This window comes from Pelodiscus sinensis, chromosome 16 (assembly GCF_052426305.1).
Source record: "Pelodiscus sinensis isolate ZL-2025 chromosome 16, ASM5242630v1, whole genome shotgun sequence".
In the NCBI taxonomy this organism is placed as follows: domain Eukaryota; kingdom Metazoa; phylum Chordata; order Testudines; family Trionychidae; genus Pelodiscus; species Pelodiscus sinensis.
The window spans coordinates 21,404,499-21,423,374 of NC_143067.1; the positions used below are offsets into that span (position 1 = coordinate 21,404,499).

Sequence of the window (18,876 nt, forward strand, 5' to 3'; positions counted from 1 at the left end):
CCCGCCGCCGGCTTCCCCCGAGGCTTTCAAAGCCGCGGAGGGGCTCCGGCGGGGGGGCAGCCCATGCGCGCCTGGGATGCCCCGCCGCCGGCTTCCCCCGAGGCTTTCAAAGCCGCGGAGGGGCTCCGGCGGGGGGGCAGCCCATGCGCGCCTGGGATGCCCCGCCGCCGGCTTCCCCCGAGGCTTTCAAAGCCACGGAGGGGCTCCGGCGGCGGTGCATCCGGCGTACAAGACGACCCCCGATTTTGGGGGGATGTTTTTTAACATCAGAGGTCGTCTTGTACGCCGGAATATACGGTACCATTACAGTCCTGGTTTGAATGTGCAGTGTTTATTTCTCTTTCTCTTGGCATAATTGTAGACTCTCTCATAAGGCTTTCATCATGGATTAATGAATAGCATAGTTACCAGTAGGAATGTAAAATCCCAGTTAATCAATTAACTGGTTAAACATTTGTATAACCTAATGTTTAATTGGTTAACTGACTAAAACAGGATCCGGGCTGGGACTGGCTGCCATTTCCCGGGCTGAGGCTGCTGTCAGCTCCCAGTTTCCAGCCCCACCGGAGCAGCCTCAGTCTGTGGCAGGCCCATTGTCCCAATGAACAGAGGCTGTTCCAGATGCTGGAGCAGCCCCTGCCTCCAGGACTCCCATGCTCCCCACAGACGGAGGCCCCCTGTGGGGCTGGAGCAACTCCCTGCCCATGACAGCTGAACAGCTGCTCCCAGCCCCCACCGATTAACCAGAACTGGTAAGCATCACCCATTTAGGGTTATCTTACCAGTTAACCTTTCACATCCCTAGTGACCAGTATGAAAAAGAAGTAGACACAGTTGATCTGTATAGATATACATTAAAAAGAGTGCTCCTGTTTACACTTTGACCAATAAGATACTCTTACTTTTCTAGATTTCTGTAGTAACATCTTAAAGCTCCTTGTTTTACATTTTAAATGTAAGTTCCTAATGTTCATGGCTTAGAAAGCTTTGTATCTTGATACTGCTTGCATGTTTTATTTAAGATCAATTCTGGAACAACATACAACATTTTATAAAATAAGTAAAAGGTTTTCATTTGCATCTTGTTCAGCACCGTAAGGGAGAGTAACAGTACTGTAGGTAAAAAAGTACAAATGTCTCCACTATAACACTGAAGAATTATTTCCTAATCTTTACTATCTTGAGATAATAGTACAGAAAAAGTTCATAAAACTTTTTACAAACCTAAGCAATGAAAACATTCTAAAGAGCCAAATTCATCAGTGGGAAAGCCTACAGAATATTGGCTCTGATCTTCATTTTACTCTAATATATGGTAATAACTATGTGTGTGTCATTTTAAGAGACCTGGAAAATTTCAGTTGGCTGATAAGGCTAATAGCCTTACATTAGTCTTCAGGACTCACTGTTAACCTCTGTATGTGGGAACTGAAACTTTTGGGGGAGTGCAAAATATATAGCCAAGCCAGTCCAACTTAGAGAGTAGTAATATTCTGCAGTAAAGGCATTATCTATGGTCTTGTTCCTATCCCACCAGGGTTTGGTCATGCTGTGAAGGCAGCATGCTTAACTCTAAAGAATGCATTGAGCCAGTCAGTAGGCTCTAATCCTTCAACAAGTGATGTGAACTGACCTTTCAAATTGGGGGCTTGATCTCTTGATTCAGAAAGAGGGTAGATTAAATGCCAGGCTCTTTAAAGTTTGAAATGGTGGAAATTAAAGAAAAAATCCTGAAGTCCTAAAAGGGACATGGAGGAACATTCATCCCAGGGTAAAAAAACCTTACCAGCTGCTCTTGCAACTACTGATGCAATGTTATATTGCTAGTTTGGTTCTTCTGTCCTGAGATCCAAAATTATCATAGGACCAGGTACACTAGTCCTCCATAATGTTGTAGTTCTATATAGTGCTAAGAGGTTTTTATTAAATGTAACATGCCATTTCCATTTTTAAAAGAAGTAGCTACAAATATTTGTTTAATCTTGAATTATATTTACATGTAACTGCTGAATTATAGCATATGGGCACCACTTTTGAATATATACATCTTCTTAAGACTATAATCATTATATACGTAAGTGCTGTATATCTGTATTCAGTGAAAAAAGATTTAATGAAATGTAACTAAAATCCCACTAGTGATACTGTTAGCTGTTTAATTGCAGATACAGTATTTTCCTTCATTCACTGTATATTTGAGGCATGAACCCTTGGGTATTTATGCTACCTATTTAGGGCTCTGCTTAAAATCTAATTAGCTTCTGTGTTATGGATGCCCTGAAACACTGGTTTGTGCAGTACATCAGTTAGAGGGATTAGTATGTTTAAAAGTTCAGCAAGAAAGCTTAAATTAGAGTAGAGCAAGAAAACGAAGTATGCGAATAAATATTTCCATAAGTGGTATAGCTCATCTTAGATTTTTATAGTTGTCCTAGTATTTCAGAGTTAATATATTTCACAAAAATAACCCACAAAGTGGAAGTGGATTTTAGAGATAATGAATCCTAAAATTCAATATACTTTTAGTGATTTCAGTATTCTAATATGTTAAATTCATATAATTTGCTTCATTGAGGTAAGTCTGACTCATTTTCTATTAGCAAACATTCAGAAATTAAAGTTTGTTACTCATTATTTTTGTTTCTCCCTGTATTTAAAATATAGATTAAAATGGACTTTTTTGAACTACTGTCTAATCACCACCTGGACAGTCAGTCTCGCTGGAGCAAAGTGAAGGACAAAGTAGAGACTGACCCCCGTTACAAAGCAGTGGATAGCTCTTCACAGAGGGAAGACCTTTTTAAACAGTACATTGAAAAAATAGCTAAGGTGTGCATATAATACTGAAGTGCTTGGTAATACTTTCTCTGTTCTCCTGTTACGAGATTTTAATACTATCACTTTTGTAGTGATACACATGGAAGACAGCCATATGTTTCATAGTTCCTGTTAATTGAAGGCATAGCTAGATACTTAGTCACATAAATTAGCTGTTAATCACATACTCCCAGCTCATCCATTGACACAAGTTTACAACTCATGCAAAATGTCCATGCTAATTCTGCCATTGTGCACAAACCTGAGAAGTGCAGGAGATACTTGAAAGAATACATCAGGCAGAGACAGGGCCAGAGCCTGCAGTAGCTCTTTTTTAGTCTGGTATTCCCAACCAGGCCAGCCAAGATATCCTTCTTCATGTGGTTTCCTTTCCAGTGAACTCCATGTAGTAGCCCAGTTGACTTCTGTGCAGTGCCTCTGTTGTTTCTTTCACACGTGTTTTGTGTTCCTACCTGTCTCTTCAAGAAACTAATTCTATGAATGAGAAATTAAAAATAGCCTTTCTGCCGTTGAGTTTGTTGCTATACCAGGGAGCATGCTTCATAGAGTGGTTTCTTTCTGAACCATTTTATTTCCTAACTCCTATCTAGTGGAGATCCAAATCTGCAGTGTTCACTAATGGCACTTAGTGATTACGTAGAAGTTTTAATCCATAGATCTAAGTGCTTTATAAAGCAGGGGTGAGGAACCTGTCTTTGCCAGTAAATTATTGTTAACAACAGAGGGGTTTCTTTCAAAAATACAGACAAGCTTTAGTAGTTTAGAAGTGATGTATTTTATTTTACCTATTTCACAAATGACAGTTTATTTAATGATACTCCGCCTCTTCTTTCCATTGACTGTTAAACCTTTGACTGTTTTTTAAATTATCAAACTATAAAAGATGTTAACTCTTTATATGTTGTTAATGGTGAAATATTATGCTTTTGCTTCTGATTCAGAATTTAGACTCCGAAAAGGAAAAGGAGTTGGAAAGGCAGGCTCGCATTGAGGCAAGTTTGCGTGAACGAGAAAGGGAGGTTCAGAAAGCTCGTTCTGAGCAGACCAAGGAAATTGATAGAGAACGTGAACAGCACAAACGAGAAGAAGCGATCCAGAATTTTAAGGCGCTTCTGTCTGATATGGTGAGGCTTGCACAGTTCTCTCTGATTTGATTTGCCCAAAAAAGTTCATCTGATTATTACATCTAATAAGTACTATGATTAGAAAATGGCTCATTAGCTCTTTCTTTCTGTCGTTCTTATATTTTACCTCTCCTCTCTATTTAAAATATTTGAGGCGGCTTACAAAGTCTTTAAAACACTATATAAGTACATTCTTACAATAATACAATGTACTAGAAACTCAAATGCACATACTGGAAATCAAGATTTGTTGATCCAAGTGTATTTTCTCACCTCGTTTTGTCTACCTTACTCATGCCCTGAGCATAGCATCTGACCCAGCTCTTCTCACTTGGAGAGCACTTCATTTTACTAGCTCGGGTTGGCAAAAGGGCCTCTTCAGTCCGGATCCAGCCTGGCAAGCAGGTTGATATCTGGCCCATGGGGGAGCAAACGGGGCTTAGAGTCAACCCTAGCAATTAATTCATAAGTGCCACACACCAGAGGGCAGGGAGCGAGAGACTTTGCCCTGCCACCCCCACCCCCGGGCCAATCAGGTCTTGGGGGAGGGGGAGTGTGCAGCAGCTGGCAGTTGACTTTTATGTGCCAACCTCCTTGCAGGATGGAGGCAGAGAGCAAAAGACTTCTTGTGCTCTCCCTCCCCCAGGCCCTGATTGACTTGGGGACAGGGGACGAGTGCACAGAGTCTCTTTCCACCGCCAGGGGCACAAGTTCCCCACCCCAAGACCAATCCGGGTCTGTGGGTGGGGAAGCACGGAAGTGTCCTGGCCCTGCCCCTTCTGCCTGAGGCCCCCGCCCCTTCTGGCGACACAGGGCCACATCAAACATTTCTGTGGCCCCCAGTCAAAAATTATTGCCCACCCCTGCACTAACTGATCCAATCCTTGAAACTTCCTAAGAGGGCAGTGTTGGTGTGATGAGACTCTCAAGTCATGGTGTGTAAGGGGCACCTCCCACTAGGGATGTTAGATATCGGTTATTTTAGCAATTGTATAGCCGCAACAATTTTTAGAGGTGACATGGTTACTAAAATATTCCCCCCGAGGGTGGCAGCCAATGTGCTCCTAGCGTCACACTTGGGAAGCCCCCTGCCATCCTGCACTGCTGCCTGGGGTGGCATGCAGAGCCAGTCCGCAAGGGGAGCCAGTTAATTTTTAAACTCCCCATGCAGACTGGCTCCCACCTGCCACCCCGTGCTGCTGCCTCTGTTACAGAGGCAGCAGTGCAGGGCAACAGCAACCTCAGGAGGCCCGAGCTTCCCAGGAACAGAGGCTTCTCTGGCATCCCGACTGCCCTACCCCCTTCCTGCACTGCAGCTTCTTAATAGAGACAGCAGTGCAGGGGGGCAAGCGGCTCCACTGGAGCCAGTATGTGCAGGGAGCTGGCTTGAAAGCTGCTTTCCACATGTACCAGCTCCTGCCTGTCTTCCTTGCCTTCCACATAAGTAGCGGGGGAGGGGAGCAATCGCTCTACACAATATGGTGCTCGTAGGGGGCAGGCTTTTAAGCCAGCTCCCACTGAGTACTGGTTCCCGTCTACCCCTGTGCTGCTGCCTCTGAGAGAGGCAGCGGGTGGGAGGTGGGAGCAGGTGGCTCGCAGGAATGGGCGCACGTAGGGAGCCAGCTTAAAAGCCGTATCCCCACGGGCACCGGCTCCCACTTCCCATCCTCCTTGCTGCTTCTGATATAGAGGCAGCAAGGTGTGTGCACATGTAGTTGTTTGGATTAATTGATAAGCTCAGACTTACCGGTTAATTGTTTAAACGACTATTTGGTAACTGTGACGGCGCGTTGGGGTCCCCCGTCTCCTGCACCCCGAAATGGCACAAACAGACTGCACCAGCCGGTGGACTAGAGGAAGTTTATTGCCTCTCCAGGATACAGCACAGCACCGATGTAGTCTGGTCACAGAGCTGGGCTAGGATGCCTCAGGCCCCCTTGAGATGGGGGAGACTGGGCCCCTAAACTCCAGCCTCTTTCCCTAGGCTCTCCTCCATGCTCCCAGACAGTCTAACTAAATTCCCTTCCAGCCCTGCCCCCCAGTCAGGGCAGCATTCCACCTTCCTTTGTTCCTCTCCATGGGGGGTGTCTGGCCACTGGTTCAACAAGTTTGGCATTACCTCTGCCTAGCGAGGTTTTCCCTGCTGGGTCTTGCTCCAGACAGCAGGGGTCACCACAGCCCAGCAAGTACCCCCACTACGTCACAGTAACATCCCTACCTCCTACCTGCTGATCTAAAATGTGGTATTTCTGAAAGTTGGGTGGTGGTTGAGCACAGGATCAAGTCCTTTAGTCGTTTGAGAGAGGAGTAAATTATTTTGGTTTCTGTTAACTCAGTATCTTTGCTAATGGCATAAAGCAGGTAACATAGATTTGGCAGCTCTTTTGAGGTTGTTTCTGGTTCCAAAGAGTAAACATTGGCTGGTAGGAATTCATTATATTGTATGTCAGAGGCTATTCTTCTAGATTTTATATGATTAATACAGAGCATACGAGAGGATCCTGATTTTTCTGTAGATAATGGCAGAGCAGGCCAGGTAGGATATATCTGTCTACATCTGCACTAATGCAGTAAGACTGCAGAATGAGGTTGGCATTTGTAATGGTTAGCTGCATAAAAGATGTCATTGTCTCTTACCTCACCCTACCAAATACCATTTTAATTCAGACAAAGTTAATGATAAAGTGTAAGTTAAGTTTTTGAAGATTTAAAAATGAAATTTTTGTAACGTAAATTTTTGTGTCAGGTGAGATCTTCAGATGTGTCATGGTCCGATACTAGGAGGACGCTCCGAAAAGATCATCGGTGGGAATCTGGCTCCCTGCTAGAAAGAGAAGAAAAAGAGAAGCTTTTTAATGAACACATTGAAGCACTTACCAAAAAGAAGAGGGAGCATTTTAGGCAACTTCTGGATGAAACTTCAGCGGTAAGAGACTTGTGTATGAAAATTAGTGTCTTAATAATGGAAGCAAAACTTTCTAGTGTTTCTATATGATGTGGGGCTTCCCTCTGATAAAAGCTTAGTGCCCTCAAGCACTGGGGGACTGTAAGATTGCTGGTCAAATAGCAAAATTTTTAATACAATTTTAATAATATCTTTATGGGGGGAAATAGTGTAACACTGGAGAATAACTTATTTTATTTTAAAAAGGGGAAAGAAAAGAATCTGGACAATTACAGACCTGTTACTCTGACCTCCATAGTATACAAGGTTTTAGAGCAAATTGTGAAGGGAAGATTAATTAAATGTATAGATGTTAATGGTAATTGGGATGTAATGGAATATTGGTTTACCAAAAATAAATCATACCAGGCTAACTTGATTTCTTTGAGAAAATAATTTTTTAAGATAAGGGAAGTGCATTTGAGCTGATATACTTGAACTTCGGAGAAGCATTTGATGTAGTGCCTTATGGGAAATTTATTAGTTAAATTAGCAAATATGAGGAGCAGTACAAGTATTGTAAGATAAATAAGGAATTGGCTAAAGGGAAGAAGGCAACAAATTGTGCTGAAAAGTGAATTATCAGATTGGAGAGAAGCTACTAGTGGAGTTCTTCGAGGTTTGGTTTTGGGACCAATTATTCAATAGTGGCTTTGGCACAAAAAGTAGAAGAGTGCTAATGAAACTTGCTGACCATAGAAAGTTGGGAGGCATTGTCAATACAGAGGAGGACCAGAATATTATATAGGAAAATCTGGATCACCTTGGAAACTGATAGATATGGAATGAAAATCGGTTGTATAAAGGTCTAATAAAGTTTCTGCTAAAAGCTGGGGTTTGGTCATCTGGAAATATGAGAGACCTGGTGTATGAGCTACAAATTTGATGAGGCTGTGAAAAAGGCAAATGTGATCCTAGAGTGTACTGGGCAAGGCATTTGGAGATAGCAAAGTACTAATGCAGATAACCAAGATTCAGACTAACACGGCTACCCCTCTGATACTTGACACCAAGTACATAGGTGCCCAAATAAGGTCTGACCAATGTTCAGGCAAGATTAATATGAACTAGAACAGGTGCAGAGATGAGCTAGTAGGATGATCAGGAGAATGGTGGAGTCTATCTTAGGAAACTGGAAAAATCTTGCAAAAAAAAGGTTGATTGTTCTCTGTAAATATATTAGAGGAGTAGGTACCAAGGAGAGTGAACAGTTGTTTAAGCTAAAGGACAGTGTCGACCCAAGAACAAATGGATATAAATTGGCCATGAACAAATTCAGTCTGGAAATTAGGCTTCTGACAGTCCGAAAGGTGAGATTCTGGAACAGCCTCCCAAGAGGACAGTGAGGACAAACAACTAGTTTTGTGAAAGAGCTGGACAAATTTATAAGTGCAACTGTAAGACCGGGTTGCTCATGATGGTTTGGGGCAGGGCAGTGGGGCTCATTTCCAGTTTGTTTTATGTTCCCAAAGCTCATGTTTTAGGGTTGCAGCTGGCAAGGATCCAGAGAGGATATTTTGTCCCTTAATGTGTTCTGGGAGGGTTTTTTTAAATTCATTTATCTGAACCATCAGGGATGATCACAGCTGGAGACAGAATATGGGGCAGGGTGGGTTCCAAGGTGGCACCAAACATTCTCTCTCTCTCTCTCCAGTGCTTGGATAGTTGATTCTGGTTCATGGTCTGATTGTTGGAAGGAATTTCCCCAGGTCACATTGGCAATGACTTTGAGGGGCTTGGCTTTCTTGTGCAGTGTATGGATATGGGGTCCTGGTCAGGATTATCTGGATAATATCTCATTTAATTTTTGCTCTGCTATTGCAGGGTCTTTGTATCAGTCATAATGTATGGGAGATCAGACCTAGTGATCCTTTCTGTCCTGTAACTCTATGATTTTGACTTGCATCCTCTAGTTTTACCTTCTGTAATATTTGTGATATTTTGTTTCTAGATTTCTCTTCACCCCATCTTGGTAATGATTCTTTTGTAGGCTTTTTCTCCTACACCAACTTTCCTCCTAGGAAAGGAAATAGTAGGAGGAAAGTAAATACTGGAAAGAATCATCTTTTTATCACCTAACCAAATATATCATAATAACCATCTTGAATGTTGTGATCCCTTTTCCAAATTCAGTCTTTTCACACTCTTGACCAGGGGTGGCCAATAACTCAGCAGTGATTTGCCAGAGTTAGCGCCTGGCGGGCTGCTGCCACTATATTTACCTGCACAGCCACAAGTATCAGTGATTGTACCTCCCTTTGGCTTCAGATTGACATTCCGACTAATGAGAGCGACGGGAAGCAGTACAGACTGGAACAGCTTCCCCGCGGTTCTCATTATCCGGAAACAGCAATCTACAGCCAACAGGAGCTGCTGTCGGAGCAGGTAAATATAGCATTGGGGGTCTGCCATGAGATAACCCGGGTAGACCAGATTTACCTCGTGGGCCAGTATTTGCTGCCACCTGCTCTTGACTCTGGTGTCCTCTTTATAGGCATTATTTTTTTCTTCTTTTCCACATCTCTTCAGTGTTGCATTATGCGATACCTTCTATTCTGACCTAGTTCCTTAGTGTTTGGGTATCTTTTATTCTTCTGAATTTGCTCCTACCTATCTAACAACTTGTCCTAATTCACCTTCTCTTTTTATCTTCTTAACCATCATGCAGAATTCATTCTTAACTTTAACGTCTATACTAATGCTATTTAAATCTTTGTCTCCTTCCTTAATTTGTTGTTTCGTGACTTCCTGCCTCCCTTATCTCTCATTCTGACTTCATCATAACTTCAAGTCTTTGGAAGAAGTCTTATTAAATCATTTTAGAACCATATCTAATATTATAATCATTTTATATGGTAGACTAAAATAAATTAAAATGATGAATACCTGACATTATGCTGAGACTTCTAAATATAGTTGGCAGCTGTTTTTACACATACAGCATTCGTGTTGTTGAAATTATCCAAATATGCATGAGCTAGTTTCTTATAGTTTAAATTCCATCATAATTTGGTGAGGAATTCTCTCTTAAAATCCACCAGTTTACAGGGAAAAAAGCGTTAAAAAAGGAAAATGTGCAACTGAACAGTATGAAAGTAATATTAAAGGTATAAAACAGGTGGGAAACCTTTTTTTGGACAGGGGCTGCTGACCCACAGAAAAATCAGTTGGGGGTTGCACACACTGAGAAGAAAAAAGAAAACTAAACCCTCACTCGTGTGGACCCTGACTGAAGAGGAGAAATATACTCCTCACATTCCCCTCGCACTCCAGAGCCTAGGGGAGCCCAGTCTGGTAGATTTTGTGTGCTTCAGCCCCGTGGAGGAGAGGTGTGGAGCACCAGTGTGGGCTCCCCATGCTGAGCGGGGGGAGGGAGTCCCAAGCATCGGGGGCCAGATCCAGGCAAGCTGGGGGCCCCTCGGCCTTAGGTTCTTCACCCCTGGTATAAAAGAAGCCTACAAAACATTTAAAAATTGTGTCCTTAATTTGCTTCCTTATGTGTGAAGATTTCAGGGACTTCGGAATAGTGATGATAATCACTTTATGCTTGGACTCTGTGTCATTTGCAATATTGAACTGCTTTTGTCTCTTTTGAAAGATTACTCTAACATCAACATGGAAAGAAGTGAAAAAAATCATTAAAGAAGATCCTAGGTGCATTAAGTTCTCTTCCAGTGATAGGGTAAGAAATAGTTTTGCTTCATTGCTGCTAGTCTCCCCACAATTTCCAGAGCAAAAGAAAGTGAATACTTGTTGAAATGGATTCCCTTTCACATGAATAGATGTCGATCACTGTGTTAGATATTTGTTTATTTTAAAATCTTAATTAAAAACCACTTTTCTATTGAGATCTGTAAATGAATTATAATAAAATTATTTATTGTACACTGTAATTTAATAGCAAATATTGATCTACCATCAAATTTTCTATATTTTTTCTTTGTGCAGAAAAAACAAAGGGAGTTTGAAGAGTACATTAGAGACAAATACATTACTGCCAAAGCTGACTTCAGAACGCTATTGAAAGAGACCAAATTTATAACATACAGGTATGTGTCATGATGTTTTAGACAAGCAAAGACTTTTCTCTATTGTACTTTAAGTGTAAGTGTTGACGAATTGATTTTCACTTTCTCCTCCCAGCTAACATTTATAGACCAGTGTCTGAGAAGCTTTAGTGCAAAAATTTTAGATTTTTGGGCCTGCCTATGAAGTTGCATAGTAGCGAGTAGTGTCTGTTGACTTCTGCAGTTCTTATTATCAGGTGTTGGCAAGTGTTGTATAGTAAGGGTTTGGATTTTTGTTTTGTTTCAGAGCATTGTTTTGGTTATTTTGAATACATTGTCAAGTAATTCAACATGTTTTGTGATGAGGCCAAATTACCTGCTTAATTAGGATCCTTGGTTCAGGCCTAAAAGTTAGGGCTGAATATTCTCCTTAATACCCAGTGAAACGTCTAGTGATGGGAGCTTGGAGAAAAGACGAAGTCTGAAACTCCACCCTCATTAAAATAATAAACCTGTTGATTTTAGTGGGCTTTGGGTATTTGCTTTACAAACAAGTTAATTGTTTAAATCAGTCTGGTCTTGAGCCTATTGTAAAATATTAGGGTCCTGGGTAGGTTCCCATTCTGGAAGCAAAAGAGCTTGAGGTAGAAGGTTGTTGAGTAGGTTTATTAGATCCTAATCAGTTTCTTGTTTCCGTTTGCAGCCAGTGCTGTGTATAAAGTATTGGAGCTTTATTTCACAGTTACTGCTGCTCTCAGTGGGGCTGAATTGCAGTCTTAAATTGATGCGGTAGCCAGATTGATGCATCAGTCAGATTGGACTGCAACTGGGAGTTTAACGTCCATGTTTTAATAGTTTATTTCTTTGTGAGTGATCAATTTCAATTGTGATTATTTTTTCTTATTTTTACATTTTTGTGGTTCATTTAATGCTGATAAATGGTTCTGGCAGCCATTAAGACTGAAGTCTTCTGTTTATCCACAGAACAGATACAGCACAGGCAGTGGCAGTGCAAGATTTTTTACACATTCCTGCCAATGTGCCTCAACCCTGACCTGAAGGGGCATCTGTATAGGTGAGAGGATAGCTCAGTCTCTATGCCCTTTCAGCACTTGACTTATCTGCTGATGCTGTCAAGAGAGGTTCTAATGGTGCGGGTAGTTTTTGTAATTGGACATCTGCCATCAGTAACTGGATTAAGTTTCCCAATGCATTTTATGTAGGCTCTCAGCTGCCAGATGGTAACTAGTATGCTTCATTTCAGATCCAAAAAGTTGATCCAAGAATCTGACCAGCACCTGAAAGATGTAGAAAAGATTTTACAGAATGACAAGCGTTATCTGGTACTTGACTGTGTGCCAGAGGAGAGGCGCAAGCTCATCGTGTCCTATGTAGATGACCTGGACCGCCGAGGTCCCCCTCCACCTCCCACAGCTTCAGAGCCTACAAGAAGAACAACAAAATAATTATGAAATATTCTCACACTGGGGTATCTATTAATTCAAAAGCTTGCATGAGCCATGTCAGGTTTTTACATCTACATTACCGTGAACCTATTGAAAAAAATCTGAGGAGCAGAGGAAGCAGCAGTGTTTGTGAACATAAAAATGGTCTTTGTGCAAAGAGAACACTTAAGATATTTATGCTTTTCTTTGTGTGGCATGACTGACAAAAGTCCCAACCATGCAGGCTGTCTAGTAATTTTAGATCTCAGAACAATGGAATATCTGTATATGAGGTGTGGTTGTCAGTGATATTTGGAGGCATTCTTCTCAGCAGTGTTATATATGCAAGTCTTAAGGATGATTTGACATTTGTGGTTTGAATTTAGCTACACAAATCCCACAAACGGTCCTAATGGTTACCCAAGGTTAGCTGTTTTAACAGGCAAAAAACACTGTCTCAAGTCAAACTATTAAGTGATGATAGCTACAGTAAAAAATATTCTCTTAAATCTGAAAACAAAGGGTCTGATTCTCTATTTTCTTTCACCCTTGTATAAGTCAAAATCAACTGTTAAAGTCTATAGATTGACACTGATGTGAGTGAAGAATTAAGTGAACAGAGACCAAATTAAACACCGTTCTGAAGTTGTTCACAGGTCTGCTTTATTCCCCCTGCCCCCATTCTGAAGTACAGGCAAAATCAGGTTTATTTTGCCCAAGTGAAGATTTGTCTGTGATTTCTTGCTCAAAATTGGAAACACAATAAATAACAATGGTTCCCAGAACAGGACGGTTGTACAAACATATTTTTATTTACCATAAAGTGATCTTTACTTACTTCTGGATTAGACTGTGGATTTCCCTGCTGGATAATTTCTTGTAAACTATACTCCTGTTATGAATGTTAAACTTGTGTTTCTAAAGTTTAATTTTGAAATGTTGGGATTGTTTAGTTTATGTATTTGAACTACAATAAAAACAACCCTTTTTATATATGAATTGAACACGCTTAATACATTTGTTTAAGCTCAGAGATGTATCTTTAACAATACAAATCCAAACTAACATTAGACATGCTGAAAATAGACCATTTCCTAGGGAGACAAAACAAGATTTTGTGATAAATCTTGTAGACTAATGTAATTTTTATACTAGAACATTGCATTCAAGTGCAAATACAATATGAAATTATTTGCAAAACAGCAAAAAACTCAAAATTGGTGTTTGGTTAGTTTCTTGGTCCTCTGTTGTGCTTGAGATGAAGAGTGAGTTTCCTTTTGGTGCTTAGTCGGTGGGAGGCGTGGTTCACATCTTTCTGATATAACACAATTCTCTTTGCTTTCTATCATTCTTTTCCCACAAAGACTTTTGAAATGAGAGAAATCGGTTTACGATTTTTTTATTAGACTTTAGTGAGTCTGCTGGTGTGCCAGATCCCAAAAAAACAAGTGGCTAACTCTGTCAGCTTGGGGTGTCTTGTTCACTAGAGTATGAGAGAGCTTTGTTAAAGCTACAGAAAGTAATGTAACCTATGAAGTTTAGATAGCGGCAAACATTTTCCTCTTGTATGAATTTACAGTAATATTAATAGGCCATATCATATTAAGTGCTGTTCTCACACACAAGCTGACATGACCTGGATCCTCTTGAATTCCTGAAATTTAGATCAGAGATCTGAGAAAATTTTGCCCAGATTAACACCCTAAAACAGTGTTTAAGAAGCAAACATTAAATTAGTTTTTCTATAAAATAACTAGCAATAAAACCTAAACATCAAAAAGTGTCACATTCCCCAGTGTCTCCTTGAAATGCACAAACTATAGTGGGTTATAAATGAGATCCTGTCTAATTTGACATCAAATATAACCTTAAGTACAGTGCTACTAGTGCACCCCACCTCTCATTAGACTTACCCAATACAGAGATTTTATTTTAAATGTAAACTTAGTCTGTCTAGATAAAATCACCTGGGGCTTCCTATCTCCCCTAATATTTCACTAAATGAGCATTGCATTATGTTCTGAGGGTTGACCTCTCTAGCTCTATTGGACTGGGTTGGAACAGTACCTGTTCCAGTGTAAAGGACCCTCTAGGAATGACCTGCTTCTAGCCTACTCCCATGCAAATGTGAATTTAGTGGAATGTGTATGCCAGAGCTTAATTGCCAGAATGAAGCATGGGTAGGGAAGGTGGTCTCTTGGGTATGTTTACACAGTAAAGAAAAACCCATTGCTGGCCCACGCCAGCCAACTTGAGCTGCAGAGCTATTTCATTGCTGTGTAACGGGCCCAGGCTGGAGCTAGGCTCTTGAACCATCCCAATCCCAGGTTTCTATAGCCTGGGCTCCTGCTCAAGCCCAGATTTTTACACAGCAGTGAAACAAGCCAGCAGATTTTTTTTATTTTTTTTTGGCTATGTAGACTTACTGTCAGATGCCAAGGATCCAAATCATGATGGGCTTTATCAATATAATTGCACTCAATCCACCTGAAAGCCAGCATATGCATAGGCACAATGGTGTCTTATATTCCATGTGTGAAACTCTACTAAGAAAGCAAACCCAGCACATTGTGCACTAGCTGAAATTTGAGTGGTGACCCAAGTGTGGTGGTGGTAAAGTTGTCTAAATTGAAGATACAAGGCTAAGGTAACTGGCATAGGCAGAGGATTGGAACAGTTATGACCTCCATCCACATGCAGATGAAACAAACATGGGCCATTGCTGCAGTCTGGACGGTCAAACTGTGTTTGGAAAGGTAACTAGAAGTTCAGCTCAAACTCTGCCACCAACACATATGTCTCTCAAATTCATAGATTCTAAGGCCAGACAAGATCATCTCGTCTGTCATAATGAATAATACAGATCATAGAACATCACCAACATAATTCCCAGAACAGCTCTTTCAGAGAAACATCTGTCTTGATTTAAAAATGGTCACTGATGGAAAATCCACAAGGATCTTTGGTTAAATTGTGGCTATCCTTAATTCTCACCGTTAAAGTTTACACTTTATTTCCAGTCTGAATTTGTCTAGATTCACTTTCTAGAGACTGCATTATGTTATATCTTGGTTTGCTAGATTGAAGAGATTATAGTTAAATATTTGTTCCCTATGTAGGTATTAACAGACTGTAATAGTCACTGTTTATTCTCTTAAGTTACACAACCCACAGTCATGTCAGAGTTTCTCTTGTCTGTGACTGATACACATTGTGGGAAAATCTGAGCTGCTCCAACAAGTAGGGTAGATCTTATTTCCAAGCACGTGAGCTAATTCACAAGGTAGAACCAGTGACTCAATTTACTAGGGCTGGAGAGATCTGAGGGTGGTTTTTAGTCCTACTGAGCAGTTCTCACAAATAACCATTTTGTAATGTTCAAGTAGGAACCACTCACCGTTTTAAGATACAATACTATTGTGTTGATTCTTCTTGAATTAATGACTCTCTCAATGATATCAGCAATTTTATAAAACCATCCCTTTACTTAACTACAAGAAATATCTCCTGTGAATTTCAGTGGACTGAAGAAAACGATTTTTGGGTCTAAGCCCTGGTCTACACTACAGGGAGTTATTTTGAAATAACAAGCAGAGTGTCCAAACTACCAAGCCTGTTGTTTCAAAATAATGGGCTGGTTATTTCAAAATAATAGCTCCAGCTTTCCACAAGGAATAACACTCATTTCGCAATAGCCTTCCTCGGATTGATTTCAATGCTTCCCTGTAGTGTGGGCACGCTATTTTGAAATAATTTCCTAGTATAAACATGCCCTAAGTAAGGCAAACCAACTTCACTTTTTATTTATTCACAGTAGAAAACAAACTGACAGTGACTGACACCTGCTACGCTTTGTAAGTACTTTACAAAATTAGCATGAAACATTTTTACTGAGGAAGACACAAAACATGTTTATCTTAGAACAAGATTTCTAAATATACCTTCATCTCAATAATGCACATTCAGAAAGGGGGAATTATTGTTTTGGTTCTGAAAAGCAATTCTGACTTGTTAGCAAACCTCACCTGCTTTTTCAGTTGTTTCAAAAAAAAAATTTCTGAAAATATGCCCTGTTGTACTGCTGAAGTCAAATTCTGCACCATCACCCTGTGAAACTATATGAATTCCACAGAAGTAACTGCAGCACTTAAACCAGAACATCAAAATGGGTACATAATCTGCAATGTATTTTGTGAATATTAATGTTTTCTCTTTGACGGTTAGACGTATTTTGAAATTGAGCTCACCAGCTTGTCCTGATTTAAGTTTGTGTCTGTTCTCTAATTTCTGTTCTCAATTCTCTGTCTCAAACACCTTTTTAAAAAAAATCTCCACATTGGCTACTGAAATGCAAAACGTTAGCATTTCTGAGGAAACACTTCACCAAAATTTTGATCATCAGGATTGAAACTATTAATGCATTGCCCTGATACACATACACACCCTTTATTGTGGGTGAGGAAATACCTTGTAGATGAACACCAACTTCAGTTGGTGCAAAGAAACAAGCCTTGGAGTTTACACAGCTCTTCAAGTCTGCAATATCCTGGGACCAAGAGGGCTACAGTACTGCAAATATTAATATTGTAACAGATTTGGAAATCAAACATTTAATGAGCACAGAAAATGGTAAAAATTTCACCAGTGTAACATTTTTCCTGTATATTCCTTATCAGTTTAAGCACATTGGTAAGTAGCAAAACTATACTGACTAGACCTTCCTCTGGCTAAAAACTTCAACCTTACTGATCACAGCCTACTGTCTCTTGCTCTTCGTGTTCCCAGGGAATAGGGTCATTGTCTTGAGCATCTGGGGCGGCTTCTCGGTCATGCCAGAACTGCTCTACGTCTGGAAAGACTGGCATCTCCTTCTTTTCCAGGCTTTCTGAGGCTTGGGGGGCAGCTGGGAGTTCTTCCTCTTGCTCAGCAATCGCTGACTCTGGAGAAGGGACAGAATCAGGAAGACCCTCAGAGTTAGCAGCTGGGATTTCCTGGTTGTCTGTGGCAGGGACAGGCTTTTCCAGGGTCAGTCTTTTCCACAAGCCCTTAAAGCCCTCTCTGAATTCCTCAGACATCACCAGGAAGATGAGAGGGTTGACTGATGAGATGGCAAACATAAGGACTTGGGTCAGAGCCAAGAATCCTTCGGGTGGAGCAGGGCTTGCTGGCTTTAGGTGCCAAACCCACAGCCAGGATATCCATTCGGGCAGCCACATCACTGTCAAGGTCACAGTGACGCTTAGCAGCATTATTGTAAGGCGCCTCGACCTGATCTGGTTCCTCAGGTTTTGGGTCTTGGTCCCCCTGCGCTGGCACTGGCCATAAGCGCGCCAGAAATACAAGAAGGCGCAGAGCAGGGGCGCGGCGAACACAAGCAGGGGGTAGAGCTTGACGAAAACGGCCATGAACTGCTGGGCAGGGGCTGGCACGGCCACGATGCACACAGCCGAGCCCGCCGCCAGCTCCCGGAGCGTGCTGAAGAGCCAGAGCGGCACGGAGCTGACCAGAGCCGCCAGCCACGTGGCCAGGAGCACAGCACAGATCGTGCGCGCCTCGATGCTCACTTGCTTGGCCGGGTTGCTGGCGTACATGAAGCAAGCCTTGGCCACCACGGTGGTCGTCAGGCTCTTGGCTGCCATGCACGTGCGGCTGAAGCCGTCGGAGGTTTTGCAGACGAACCAGCCCAGGGGCCAGGCGCCGCGGGAGTAAGCGGCGGCCCGCAGGGGCGCGGCGAAGAGCAGGAGGAGCAGATCCGCCAGGCTGAGGTTGAGGATCAGGGAGTGGATCAGGGAGGGTTTCCCTCGCCTGGCGTTGGCGAGCAGGATGCCGATGACACACGCGTTCCCCGCCACGCCAGCCAGGCAGACGACGCCCAGCAAAGCGGGAATCGCCGCCTTCCACTCCCGCGAGTCGGGGGGCTGCGAGCCGCCCGCGAAATGCACCGGCGGCGCCAGGGAGCTGTTCATGGTGCTGCAGCCGGGCGCCGGCGGCCCCGTCTCCCAAGGGAGTCCCGCGCCAAGCGGGCTCGCTGCTCCCCGCCTAGTCCCCGCCTGACGTGACCGCACAGCCGCTGGCGTGTGGGGAGCCGACCTGCCCGGCCCGTCGCTATATACCTGCCGCGGCTGGGACTGACACGCCCCGGCGGGAGCGCATTGGCCGCGGCTGCTGAGTGAGCCTGGACCCCGCCGGGCAGCGCCGCCCTCCCCTCCCCTCAGAAGGCGGGAAGCGGGCCGCCATGGAGCCCCTCAGCGGGATGGCCTCTGGCTACGCCCCTGGGCGAGCGGAGCGCAGCCTCGCAGCCCTCCTCCTCCCCCCCCCCCCCCCCGCAAGGCTCGCTCCATAATAACCACTAATTAATCAACCAGTCCGAGCCGCGCGTCACGACACGAGTCCTCAGAGGCGACGCCCGGCTCGTTCCCGCGCCGTGGGGCGGGGTGGGAGTGGGCAGCCGCGGCAAACCTTAGCTCAGCCGGGGCCGCCGGCAGGCCCGCGGGCGGAGGGGTGCTGACAACGGCGCA

The 18,876-nt window shown here is 42.8% G+C and overlaps 2 protein-coding genes across 7 annotated transcripts in view; one reads left to right on the top strand and one right to left on the bottom strand.

The window, feature by feature from the left end:
* TCERG1 (transcription elongation regulator 1) overlaps positions 1–13,357 on the top strand; it is a 59,069-nt gene extending 45,712 nt beyond the window's left edge. For 5 of the 6 annotated variants that reach the window (XM_075900298.2, XM_075900296.2, XM_075900297.2 and 2 more), the window contains 6 exons: positions 2,665–2,829; positions 3,780–3,962; positions 6,709–6,888; positions 10,505–10,588; positions 10,855–10,955; positions 12,178–13,357. In XM_075900298.2, the coding sequence (XP_075756413.2) occupies positions 2,665–2,829; positions 3,780–3,962; positions 6,709–6,888; positions 10,505–10,588; positions 10,855–10,955; positions 12,178–12,379 (915 nt within the window). In that variant the 3' untranslated portion in view covers positions 12,380–13,357. Of the gene's footprint in view, positions 1–2,664; positions 2,830–3,779; positions 3,963–6,708; positions 6,889–10,504; positions 10,589–10,854; positions 10,956–11,897; positions 11,989–12,177 lie in introns of all 6 variants that reach the window. The other variant, XM_075900299.2, reaches the window with a different exon arrangement.
* A 3,743-nt stretch (positions 13,358–17,100) lies between these two features.
* Positions 17,101–18,643, bottom strand: GPR151 (G protein-coupled receptor 151). The gene has a single exon (XM_075900301.2). The coding sequence runs from the start codon at positions 18,322–18,324 to the stop codon at positions 17,101–17,103; it is 1,224 nt and encodes a 407-aa protein (XP_075756416.2). The 5' UTR covers positions 18,325–18,643.
* Between the last annotated feature and the right edge of the window lie 233 nt (positions 18,644–18,876).